This window comes from Trachypithecus francoisi, unplaced genomic scaffold, assembly GCF_009764315.1.
Source record: "Trachypithecus francoisi isolate TF-2019V2 unplaced genomic scaffold, Tfra_2.0 Lachesis_group1, whole genome shotgun sequence".
Lineage (NCBI taxonomy): Eukaryota > Metazoa > Chordata > Mammalia > Primates > Cercopithecidae > Trachypithecus > Trachypithecus francoisi.
This window is the reverse complement of record NW_022681454.1, coordinates 46,204,759-46,218,238: the sequence shown is the minus strand read 5'-3', so window position 1 is coordinate 46,218,238 and position 13,480 is coordinate 46,204,759. Positions and strand designations below refer to the sequence as shown.

General features: G+C 36.9%; 1 protein-coding gene and 1 pseudogene across 13 annotated transcripts in view; one reads left to right on the top strand and one right to left on the bottom strand.

The window, feature by feature from the left end:
- PTPN13 (protein tyrosine phosphatase non-receptor type 13) overlaps nucleotides 1-13,480 on the top strand; it is a 227,187-nt gene that overhangs the window by 116,963 nt on the left and 96,744 nt on the right. For all 12 annotated transcript variants that reach the window (XM_033214154.1, XM_033214164.1, XM_033214160.1 and 9 more), the window contains one exon: nucleotides 4,146-4,368. In XM_033214154.1, coding sequence (XP_033070045.1) covers nucleotides 4,146-4,368 — 223 coding nt within the window. The remainder of the gene's footprint in view (nucleotides 1-4,145; nucleotides 4,369-13,480) is intronic.
- Nucleotides 7,564-12,822, bottom strand: LOC117085355 (annotated as a pseudogene). Its single transcript, XR_004437922.1, has 2 exons — nucleotides 12,030-12,822; nucleotides 7,564-10,073 (listed from the first exon to the last, which is right to left on the bottom strand). The product of XR_004437922.1 is annotated as a mitogen-activated protein kinase 6-like (transcript).

Genomic DNA, 13,480 nt, shown 5'->3' with positions numbered 1-13,480 from the left:
AGCAGTGATGTGTGTCTTTGTCGTGTATGCCCAGGTCCCTTATGTGAACAAAAGATGTAGTTAATGCTAAACATTAATTTCAAATTTGTAATACATTAGAGAACCAGAGGTTGCTTCCGAATTTACTTCTAAAATGTGGGAATCCTTTCTAATTCTGTATTTCAGTTTGTTTAATTCAGGTGCCACCAAATAGAAAAGAATCACTTGGAAATAAACAGAAACTTGCCCCTTAGCTAATTAATTCTGCTAGACACTGTTTCACACTTGTAAACTATTAATAGGTCAGGTAACCCTAGCCATGTGATTAAAACAGACTATTCACAGTTCAGAGTCTATGTAATTAAATACTTTACACTAAAATTATTCTTTAGTTAATGGTCCACTTTTTTTTTTTGAAACGGAGTCTCGCTTTGTTGCCCAGATGGAATGTAGTGGCGCTATCTCGGCTCGCTGCAACCTCTGCCTCCCAGGTTCAAGCAATTCTCCTGCCTCAGCCTCCCAAGTAGCTGGGATTGCAGGAGCCTGCCACCACGCCCAGCTAACGTTTGTATTTTTAGTAGAGATGGGTTTCACCATCTTGGCCAGGCTGGTCTTGAACTACTCCTGACCTCAAGTTATCCACCCACCTCAGCCTCCCAAAGTGCTGAGATTACAGGTGGGAGCCACTGAACCTGGGCTAATGGTCCACTTTTATTTAAAGTTGTTTCTTTTGTTTCTTGTACTTTTTAAAATAGTCTACAATTTTTTTTCTTTGAGGAAAACTCCGGTAAGTATTCATTTACATAAAGCAATCTATATTTGCATAATAGCATTTTATATTACTGTGTACTTGTGATGACCCTATTTTGATAATTTTGGACAAAGAGGTAGGAGACAAAGATCTATGCTTTATGTTACACAGTTTTCTTTTTCTTTTTATTTTTTAACATTTATTTTCGATTTGGGGGTACATGTGAAGGTTTGTTATATAAACACGTGTCACAGGGGTTTGTGTACATACTATTTTGTCAAGTAGGTATTAAGCCCAGTACCCAATAGTTATCTTTTCTGCTCCTCTCCCTCCTCCCACTTTCCCCACTCAATTAGACCCCAGTATCTGTTGTTTCCTTCTTTGTGTTCAGAAGTTCTTGTCATTTAGCTCCCACTTACAAGTGAGAATATGTGGTATTTGTTTCTGTTCCCGCATTAGTTTGCTAAGGATAATAGCCTCCAGCTCTATCCATGTTCCCACAAAAGACATGATCTCATTCTTTTTCATGGCTGGATAGTATTCCGTTGTGTATATGTACCACATTTTCTTCATACAATCTGTCATTCATGAACATTTAGAACATTTAGGTTGATTCCATGTCTTTGCTATTGTAAATAGTGCTGCGGTGAACATTCGTGTGTATGTGTCTTTATGGTAGAATGATTTATATTCCTATGGGTATATACCCAGTAATGGGATTGCTGAGTCTAATGGTCATTCTGCTTTTAGCTCTTTGGGGTATCTCCATATCATTTTCCACAATGGTTGAACTAATTTACACTCCCAACACTGTGTAAGTGTTCCCTTTTCTCTGCAACCTCACCAGCATATATTATTTTTTGACTTTTTAATAACAGCCATTCTGACTGGTATGAGATGGTATCTCATTGTGGTTCTGATTTGCATTTCTGTAATGATGAGTGATATGAAGCTTTTTTCAGTGCTTGTAGGCTGCATGTATTTTGAGGGTGTCTTTTCATGTGCTTTGCTCACTTTTTAATGGAGTTGTTTGTTTTTCTTTTGTAAATTTAAGTTCCCTATAGATGCTGGCTATTAGACCTTTGTCAGATGCATAGTTTGCAAATGTTTTCTCCCATTTTGTAGGTTGTCTGTTTACTCTGTTTTTCTAATGAAGCAAGAGCATGTGGGAATAACAATAAGAAACCAATATTGAATTGCACAAAGCTCAGTGTTGAATTGAGGGAGAATGTGTTTTAGAAGTGACTTTTCTCTATGCATAATTTGGAACCTATGAATAGTTACTATTATGCCCACTTTAGCCAATTGAAAACTCTTGCTTTTAATATAAACAATAGAAATAGAGATAACACCTGAAGAAGCATTGGGATATGTGTAAACAATTGATTTACAGCCAATTTGGTTTGGATTTTTAAATTTTAAAACATACTCATTGAAGCAAGATTAAATCATTTTGGGAGCCTTATGTTAATTTTCTTGATAAGGAACCTCAAAAGTGTCAAGGTTATGAGAGAATCTTAATTTTGATTGTTTCCATATTTTATTTAAGGAAACATTAAGGCAACCGTATTTGTCAAATCTATGTTTAAGGGGTAAACTGTATTTTTTTTTTCATACTTTATGGGGAGAAAAAGCCCATGTGGTGTTCATAGCGTCTGAGTCAGATATAGGTTTAGGAAATATTTTAAGAAAAATATTTCAGGAAATAGATTGTTAGCTGTATGTATGTATTATCTAATGTTACGTTGCTAAACTCTATTTCTTTTTACTAGTTCCATCTTTTTTCTACCCACTTAAATACACGTTAGCTTAAAATACTGTCCAAATTCCTATTCACTTGCAGAATACACTCTGATAATATCCTTAACATACTGGTACATAGTCAAGAGTCCTGTTTTCTTCTTTAGGTCACACATTCGTAAAATCTATAAATAGTGCTGTATTTGTACATGTTGCATGCTTCTTTACAAAAGTTTCCATTCCCTTTAGCTGGAATAAAATGGCAAAACAGATCCAGAGAGTGCTATTGATTTGTATCATAGTGGGGTGGGGGGAGATTAACAGGAAATTATGAGTCAGATGCAGCAGAATGAGTAATTTTTTTATTCTGAGCTATCAAAAGTGTCTTTCAGTGACCAAAAAGGGCATTCAAAGTGGTTTCCAAAGATAACTTCTAAGCCTTTTTATATATTAGCTTTTGAAGTAAGTTTATCCATAGTACATTCCCACTGCCTCTGTGCCTCTCTGCTTGTTGAGGTAACCTTTGTTTCTAACTCCAAACAGAGTTGCTTTTGTTTTTGATTTTTGTCTCAAACTTTTCAGTTTTTATAGAAGTTTTGGTTAGATATCATATTTGGAGAGATAACAGTGATAATTATTTTTGCTACCTTTTAGTAGCTCTGATGTAAAATAATTTTAGCTAGAAGACTGTAATATTTTATGAAAATAACAGGTTTGAGTGTAAATGTGTGCATTCAAGGTCTTATTATCTTTGACCCTCCCCTTAAGTGAGAGTGAGCCATAAAATTACATTCAGTTATTGACTTTACAAGTAATCATTGAGCACCTGCCATGTAGTAGGTGCTTTTAGATACTGGAGATAGAGTTGTGAACAACACAGAAAGTCCCTTGAGGGAAATGAGAGATAGCCAATAACTATGAAAAAGCAAGTAAATAATAATACTGCCATATAATGATGGTGCCTTGAAGAAAGATAAAGCTACTTAAGGGGATAGGGAGAGCAGGGAGTAATGTCCAAATTCTGTTTTATATAGGTAGTATGATCAGAGTTTCATTACTAGAACAAGAGGCTCCTAACACCCAAGAGACTTCAAGGGTTTCAGGAGCTCTTTGTCAAGAACTGGGGACAAAGATCAATACATATTTCCTTCCCTTTCCCCCTTCCCTCTCTGCAATCCCCCCTTCCTCCTCCCTCTCCTTCCCCTCCCCCTCTCAGTCTCCTCTCCTCTCCTTTCTTCTGTCACCCAGGGTGGAGTGCAGTAGTACCATCCCAGCTCACTGCAGTCTCAACCCCCTCACCCCCAGGCTCAATCAATTCTACGCCTCAGCCTCCTGAGTAGCCAGGACTACAGGTGTGTGCCACCCTGGCCAGCGAATTTTTTGTATTTTTTTGTAGAGACAGGGTTTCACCATGTTGCCCAGGCTGGTCTCGAACTCCTGGACTGAAGTGATCCACCCACCTCACCTCCCAAAGTGCTGGGATTACAGGCATGAGCCACCACGCCCGGCCTATATATTTCTTCATACTATACTGTGTGATGCAAAGATTCTTCTGAGATGGGAAAATAAAATTTGTTTAAGCTCTTGCAACCTTACTTAAAATGAAGTTTGCTTGATTAGCCTTAAAACAATTGTTTTCCTCCCAGTCCTCACCTGTCTGCTCTTTTCTATATAGCAGACAATATGAAACACCCTTTGAAGGCAACTTAATTAATCAGGAGATCATGCTAAAACGGCAAGAAGAAGAACTGATGCAGCTGCAAGCCAAAATGGCCCTTAGGCAGTCTCGGTTGAGCCTGTATCCGGGAGACACAATCAAAGCATCCATGCTTGACATCACCAGGGATCCATTAAGAGAAATTGCCCTAGAAACGGCCATGACCCAAAGAAAACTGAGGGTAAGTTGATTCTCAGGTCACTACACATCTAGACCTGCTCTCACAGGGAACTCTTGGGCAAAGTACTTTTAAAAATTGCTATAGGTATCCATCTAAAGTTACCTGTAGATGAAACTGAAATCCCATATTCATTTCCACTGGGATTAAATATCTTTTGGTTGATATTAAAATAAACATTTAGCCATTTTCATTATTCCATTTAAAAAATAACTTAGATGAATTTAGAGTGTCCTAACTATATACTTTAAAAGTATATTCATAATCCTTAAAGTTAACTGGCTGTATTTGGTATTGTGGGAGATTATTTTTTAATACTAAGAAATTTATTATTCCATATGTTGAGAAGATCAGACATGGAAAGTTCAAGATTAGTTCCAAAGTTTAAGAATGTTATCAAGTGCATTTCATCTTGCTGCTCCGTCATTCTCAGAATTATAGTAATAATTGACTTTATAGTTAAAAGAGGACTCCATTAGCTCCAGACATCATATCCTCACATTTACAGTATCCAAAGACAGGAAGGAACAAGTCTGTTTCTTGTATCATGTGGAAGGATATTTTTATGTGTCTGTTCTTCTAGTTGGTATATTTTTCTTTCAACCTGACTTTAAATGTATTTTTATAAACATAAAATCAAAATGAACGGTTCTTTTCTCATGTAAACTATCTTAAACATTTTACAACTTCTATATTATTGTTAGTGTTATAAAATACTTTATTATGTGACTTTACTGTGTGCTATAATTTCTTTAGTCAGTTCCAATTATTGGACATTTTGAATGTTTCTAATTTGCTGTTGAAAGTAATGCTCTAAAGCAGGGCTCCACAGGTCTGCATTGGTCCATGGCCTGGTCACAGCAGGAGGTGAGCAAGGAGCTAGGATTGCCACCTGAGCTCCACCTCCTGTCAGATCAGCGTCAGCGTTAGATTCTCATAGGAGCATGAGCCCTGTTGTGAACTGCGTTACATGTTCCTTATGAGAATCTAATGCCTAATGATCTGAGATGGAACAGTTTCATCCCAAAACTGCCCACTCCTACCTGTCTGTGGAAAAATTGTCTTCCACAAAACCCGTCCCTGGTGCCAAAAAGATTGGGGACAGATGCTTTAATGAACATCCCTGTAGCTAACTCATTGCAGATAACTTTCTCCAAGCAAAATAGCCTAGGCAAAGGCAGACACCGTTTAAGACATTTGATACATATTGTCAAATTACCCTTCCAAAAGTTTGTGCCAGTTTTTTCTTACTATGATCGTGCCTGTTTCTTCATATTCTTACCTATTCTGGATATTATCATTCTTTTTTACTATCACCAACTTGAAAGGTGAAGCAATATTTTATTTGTAATGTTAGTTTAAAATAATTCTTCAAAAGCAAAATAAATAATAGTAAACCTGGTAAAATCTAGAATGATTTTTTCTTTTTAGTTCTGCACTAAGAAATTATATTACCCTATACTATTTTCATTTTCTGTTCTTTGCTTCAGAGAATTATCTTTAAAGCACATTTGTATGCTCTGAAGTTAATAGAATTCAAATTTCCTTAAGAAAGGAAAAAAATTTCCTCAGAGAAATTTTTTCTCTAAGGAGAAAAAACTGTTGGGTGGTGAAAATTGCATTGAACTACAAATTGGAAGACATGTATTCTATTCCTTATGATGCTGTTATATGACTTTATGTAAATTTTAAAACCTCTTTATTCCTCATTGTGCTAATTTTTAAAATGTGGAATTGGATTGTAGTTTATAAAACACTATCCAATTTTTGAAGTTTTTAGATTCCAATAAAATGTAACTGAACATATTTCAGGCAAAAGGAAGAAACTCAATAAGGTTTCATCAATTTATTACCAATATCTACATCAAAACTAAGTAATAGGTAGGATGTCATACAATATAGTGTGGGCTTCCAATATAATAATTCAGTGAGCAGCACAAATGGCACATACATATACACCCCTTTTTCCTAAACCTTAGTTTTAGAGAGCTAAGCTAGACTTTAGTTCATTCACAATTCATAAATTATAGATCATACCTTTATAGCATGCCACTGTTATATGTCATTTTGCTAAAAACCTGTTTCCTTTCTTGGGCAGTCAATTTCTAGCTATTTCAAACAAAACATTTCTTCATCAGAGATATTCTGTGTCAGTGATTAGATAATTTGAACTACTGGTCATTAAAGGACTACATAGTGTTTTTTCTGAAAAGAGCTGGAGGTTATATTTTTGAGGCTGAAAAGGGTAATGGGGTTTGGAAGTACAGTTTAAATTAATATTCTTTCCCAAAACATAAATTTTTAGGATTTTTTTTTCTTTTGGTGCAGACTCATCTTAACTTCTTCATACCCTATTGCCATAGTTGATCTTTATTAGATTCTGTGTTTCCCATGGCAGACTACTTTCATTCTTCTTTTATATATATACTTTAAGTTCTAGGGGACATGTGCACAATGTGCAGGTTTGTTACATAGGTATACATATGTCATGTTGGTTTGCTGCACCCATCAACTCGTCATTTTACATTAGGTGTTTCTCCTAATGCTATCCCTCCCCCAGCTCCCCACCCCCTGAAAGGCCCTGGTGTGTGATGTTCCCCGCTCTGTGTCCAAGTGTTCTTATTGTTCAGTTCCCACCCATGAGTGAGAACATGTAATGTTTGGTTTTCTGTCCTTGTGATAGTTTCCTGAGAATGATGGTTTCCAGCTTCATCCATGTCCCTGCAAAGGACATTAACTCATCCTTTTTTATAGCTGCATAGTATTCCATAGTGTATATGTGCCACATTTTCTTTATCCAGTTGGACATTTGGGTTGGTTCCAAGTCTTTGCTATCGTGAATTGTGCTGTAATAAACATACGTGTGCATGTGTCTTTATAGTAGCATGATTTATAATCCTTTGGGTATAGACCCAGGATTGGGATTGTTGGGTCAAATGGTATTTCTAGTTCTAGATTCTTGAGTAATCACCACACTGTCTTCCACAAAGGTTGAACTACTTTACACTCCCACCAACAGTGTAAAAGCGTTCCTATTTCTCCACATCCTCTCCAGCATCTGTTATTTTCTGACTTTGTAATGATCACCATTCTAACTGGCATGAGATGGTATCTCATTGTGTTTTTGATTTGCATTTCTCTGATGACCAGTGATGATGAGCATTTTTTCATGTGTCTGTTGGCTACATAAATGTCTTCTTTTTTTTTTACATTTAACCTAATTTTATTCATGCTTGCCTTGGGATGGGGAATAGATCATTCAGTAAAAACATACAGTAAAAACAAAATGTCTTATCATGTACAACTTTCAAACTACAATAATGATGCACCTTAATTACTTCCATGCACACAAGTCTAACATTCGTTTTTTTAAAAAACAAACACAATTAAGACTTCTAGGAGCATTTTATAATAAAGTAATTCCCAATTAAGTTTTCTTTGTAGATAGATCAAGCACCTCCAAAATACGAATTCCTATACACAGTGAGCACGTTACTTGAAATGAACACTTAAGTAAATTAAGTACGTGGACAGCCTTAGGATAAGCTGACATTATAGATTCAGCTAGGTAGGCAACAAACCATAGTGACAAATGGAAAAAGTGTATTTGCAAATAAGTTTTAAAAACTAAGCCAATTTTTATAATTAAATACAGAAAATTTACTGATTTGCTAAAATAAATAAGATGTGATGTATTAACACTTTACTATAAAGAATGCATACCAGAACATTTATAAACAGTGAATGAGTTTTATTAAGAATAGTTTACTACAATAAACACTGGCTAAATAGAAGTGCATTTTGTGAAGCACTATGAGTGGTATATGTTTTGCCACATACTCTTGTTACCTTGAGGTAGATAACACATGTGTACCTAATTCGGCATTCATTTTCACTTGTTGCTGGTATCATGTATTTTAAGAAATGTGTACAGTATGAACAACTTGAAAATACTCATGAATGAAAAATGTCTTAGAAAAAAATAGCTATTTTCATGCAATTATGTACAGTCTTACTGTGTAAATTTCAAGGCAAGGTTTGTTTCCTGTAAAACAGATCATTTTTCTATGAGAGAATGTTCTTTACTTAGTGCATTTCTTTTCTCCTCCTGCGTTACGTTATTTTGCTCTAGTCTTTATTTTTGTGTGCAAATGACATGCCAGTTAAAATGAAAACTATCTCACATGTAGAAAAAGAAAGTTTTGATTTTAAAAACCAATAACTCATAAAATCCTTACTAAATGACACCATCTGATTCAAGTAAAAAATGACTTAAACACTAGTAATAAAAGAAGACAAAACACATTTCATGAAGAATACAAAGATAAATGTCTGCTGAGTGTTTTAGTTCAGGTATTTCAGAATGCTGCTGTATGTTTTATGAGGAATTTGAGGGGAAGATTTCATAGCAGAAGGTATTAATGTGGACTGTATTGACTTAAGTGGTGACCCAGCTGGACTGTGAAACTGTGGGATGTCTATGGACTGGAGCTGCTTGTTAAAGAGGAACTCCCCACTGTTGTTCAGAAATCCTTCCTCATGTCCTTTCTCCCCAAGCCTCTCATCTTCTACTGGCTCAGTTTCTAGCATTTCAGTATCTTCTTTCCTGCTAGAGAACTTGTCCAAGTAACTAGTGTGTTTTCCTTCTCAACTTGTTCATCCTTCCTTACCTCACAAAACTGATTTATGAGAAAACAGTCCTCCCCATCACTTACAACTGGCTGTCCCAAGAAGAGTGGTACAAGGCTTCTAATTGAGCCAGATTTGTCATTCCTTTTTCCTGTTTTTCTCAGCTTACTGACTTTGATATCAAACTTTTCAATTCTAGTTGGGACACTGAGCTATTCAAGTCATTTAATTTATCAACATCAGCAGGCTCATCCTGGGAACTAAGTTGAATAGTTCCTGCAATAAAGGAATCAAATTCAAATCCCTGATTCTTTTCCCTTTCTTTTCCAGCCATTTGCTGTGATGCTTCCTCTAGTGCTATCTGGGCTTTAACCAATGCATTCCTTTCACATTTTGATTTGCCTTTCTTATCAGATTTTTCTTTGCTTTGTTCTTTCCAATTGGAAAGATCTATAATAAGCTTGGGTTCATAGTAATGGTTAACTTCACTCTCTCTCCAAACTAAGTTATCTAAATATGATGATGAGCTTGTTTTGTAGTTACAAGTATGGCTACACTCCAGATAACAATATTTGTTTTCATGATGATCTGAGTATTGCCAACAAGCCTCAGTAGAGTAATTGGTATCAAAAGCAGGATCCTTAAGATACTTTTCCCGATCTCCCTCCAAATATTTTCAGGGATCATCTTGTACTTCTTCTTCATCAGTGACATCGGGCAGAGCTCTTGGATCAAGCTGAACTTCATCAATATCAAAGTTGTTATGTATAGGCCAATCATGCTCTGAAAACTGACAATCATGGTACCTTTCCCAGTTATAAATGTGACTGTGAGTTTCATCCATAAGCAAAATATCATCAACTTCATCTTCAATATGAAAAGGATGGCTTGAAATTGGCTCATCCATTGGAAAATAATATATGCTCATGTAAGGATGGGAGAGCGCTTCTTCTGCTGTTAACCGATCCAGGGGGCTAAATATCAAAATTTGTTCCAGGAAATCCAGTGCTTCTCGACTGATTCCTGGAAGCAGCTGAGTTAAAGGTTTGTGTGACTCAGTCATGTCATTCCTTTTTTTTTTTTTTTTTTATTTATTTTATTATACTTTAAGTTCTAGGGCACATGTGCATGACGTTTATATCATGTATAACTCCCCAATGCAATCCCTCCCTCCTCCCCCCTCCCCATGATAGGCCCCAGTGTGTGATGTTTCCCTTCCCGAGTCCAAGTGATCTCATTGTTCAGTTCCCACCTATGAGTGAGAACATGCGGTGTTTGGTTTTCTCTTCTTGTGATAGTTTGCTAAGAATGATGGTTTCCAGCTGCATCCATGTCCCTACAAAGGACGCAAACTCATCCCTTTTTATAGCTGCATAGTATTCCATGGTGTATATGTGCCACATTTTCTTAATCCAGTCTGTCACAGATGGACATTTGGGTTGATTCCAAGTCTTTGCTATTGTGAATAGTGCCGCAATAAACATACGTGTGCATGTGTCTTTGTAGTAGAGTAATTTATAATCCTTTGGGTATATACCCAGTAGTGGGATGGCTGGGTCATATGGTACATCTAGTTCTAGATCCTTGAGGAATCGCCATACTGTTTTCCATAATTGTTGAACTAGTTTACAATCCCACCAACAGTGTAAAAGTGTTCCTATTTCTCCACATCCTCTCCAACACCTGTTGTTTCCTGACTTCTTAATGATTGCCATTCTAACTGGTGTGAGATGGTATCTCATTGTGGTTTTGATTTGCATCTCTCTGATGGCGAGTGTTGATGAGCATTTTTTCATGTGTCTGTTGGCTGTATGGATGTCTTCTTTTGAGAAATGTCTGTTCATATCCTTTCCCCACTTTTTGATGGGGTTGTTTGTTTTTTTCTTGTATATTTGTTTGAGTTCTTTGTAGATTCTGGATATTAGCCCTTTGTCAGATGAGTAGGTTGCAAAAATTTTCTCCCATTCTGTAGGTTGCCTGTTCACTCTGATGGTAGTTTCTTTAGCTGTGCAAAAGCTCTTTAGTTTAATGAGATCCCATGTGTCAATTTTTGCTTTTGCTGCCGTTGCTTTTGGTGTTTTAGACATGAAGTCCTTGCCCATGCCTATGTCCTGAATGGTACTACCTAGATTTTCTTCTAGGGTTTTTATGGTATTAGGTCTAACATTTAAGTCTCTGATCCATCTTGAATTAATTTTCGTATAAGGGGTAAAGAAAGGATCCAGTTTCAGCTTTCTACTTATGGCTAGCCAATTTTCCCAGCACCATTTATTAAATAGGGAATCCTTTCCCCATTTCTTGTTTCTCTCAGGTTTGTCAAAGATCAGATGGCTGTAGATGTGTGGTATTATTTCTGAGGACTCTGTTCTGTTCCATTGGTCTATATCTCTGTTGTGGTACCAGTACCATGCTGTTTTGGTTACTGTAGCCTTGTAGTATAGTTTGAAGTCAGGTAGCGTGATGCCTCCAGCTTTGTCCTTTTGACTTAGGATTGTCTTGGCAATGCGGGCTCTTTTTTGGTTCCATATGAACTTTAAAGCCGTTTTTTCCAATTCTGTGAAGAAAGTCATTGGTAGCTTGATGGGGATGGCATTGAATCTATAAATCACCTTGGGCAGTATGGCCATTTTCACGATATTGATTCTTCCTATCCATGAGCATGGTATGTTCTTCCATTTGTTTGTGTCCTCTTTGATTTCACTGAGCAGTGGTTTGTAGTTCTCCTTGAAGAGGTCCTTTACATCCCTTGTAAGCTGGATTCCTAGGTATTTTATTCTCTTTGAAGCAATTGTGAATGGAAGTTCATTCCTGATTTGGCTCTCTGTTTGTCTGTTACTGGAGTATAAGAATGCTTGTGATTTTTGCACATTAATTTTGTATCCTGAGACTTTGCTGAAGTTGCTTATCAGCTTAAGGAGATTTTGGGCTGAGACGATGGGGTTTTCTAAATATACAATCATGTCATCTGCAAACAGGGACAATTTGACTTCTTCTTTTCCTAACTGGATACCCTTGATTTCTTTCTCTTGCCTCAAACTGGAATTATGCTGAGAAGCTCCTGATGATCTTCCTCGTGTACAACAGGAATAGATTCTAAAATGAGCTGCATCTGTTCAAGTTCATGTGCACCTGCAAAAAGGTTTTACCAGTCAGCATTTCAGCAAAGAATGCAGCCTGCAGCCCACATGTCAATGGCTTTAGTGTAATTATTAGGAGAAAGTAAAAGATGTGGAGATCTGTACCATTTAGTAACCAATCCTTCAGAAAGATGACCCTTTTGGGAATAATGAGGATCCATGATCCATGCAAGACCAAAGTCACCTATCTTCAGCACCAAGTCTTCAGTACTGATGAAAAAATTAGCTGGTTTGAGATCTCTGTGCAGTACATTTGCAGAATGAATATACTTGAGCCCCCGTAGCAGCTGATACATGAACAGCCTGGCATGCTCTTCCAGTACAGGGCCCGGCTCCAGCACATTAGCCAAGTCTGTCTCCATGTACTCCTGAGCAATGTAAACACTGTTCAGTTCCCTAAGAGAGCCCACATCATCTGTTAATTGGCTTCCACTGGGAGCAAGAATTTCAAACACTTTCACAGTGTTATTATGGTCAAGTTTTCTAATAATTTTGATTTCACGTAGAGCATGTTTGATACTCTAGGGATCAGTAAGGGCAATTTTCTTGATGGCTACTCTTCTGTCACAGTCATTGTCTACAGCAGAAGAAACCAAGCGATTGCCTTCACAACCAATCGTTTTAAGTCCATATACCTAGAACCCAGATCAAAACCATGAATCTTCATGAGACTTTCAAATTTCTCTGCCATTTTGAAACCCTTACTATTGCCTTTTCCCTTCTAATTGAACTTGTGTAAACAAGGAAGAAAACTGGCATCAAAAGGAAAGATCTTTCAAAAAGGGAGAAGAAAAATAATTATGCTTCCACAGCAAGATGGTTTCTTGATGTTCATTGCATATGCCAGACAGGCCTGTTGAGTTCCCCTTAGATTTAAAGCTCAAAAAGCTCTACTCATATTGAGAATTAAAAAGATTGCAGTACTCATAGCTCAAGAAAGGGGCAGTAACTCTGCAGACATTTAAAGAAAACAAGAAACTCAAACGGAATGAAATGACATACTGTACACTCAAATTACCTTGCTAAACGATTTAACATTTAACAAAAATGTGAATAAATATGCACACAACAGGCTTCTATGAACATTTTCCTCACAGTGAAGATACATTCAGTGTTGGATTGGTCCTGAGCAGCATCATTCTAAGGCGCTGATAAGCACTATTTCAGTTTTGCTTCTTTTCTTCCTTTGTTGCTATATATTTATTTCAACAGGAAGCCGTGGCAATTGTTGGTTAACAGAAGATGTCTTTTGTTCGTGATCAGGTGGCTCCAGCTCACCACAATCACAATCAAAGCTCCCATCCATCTTACTCTGATACAACGAAACTTCTCTGACTCATCGAGAGTGT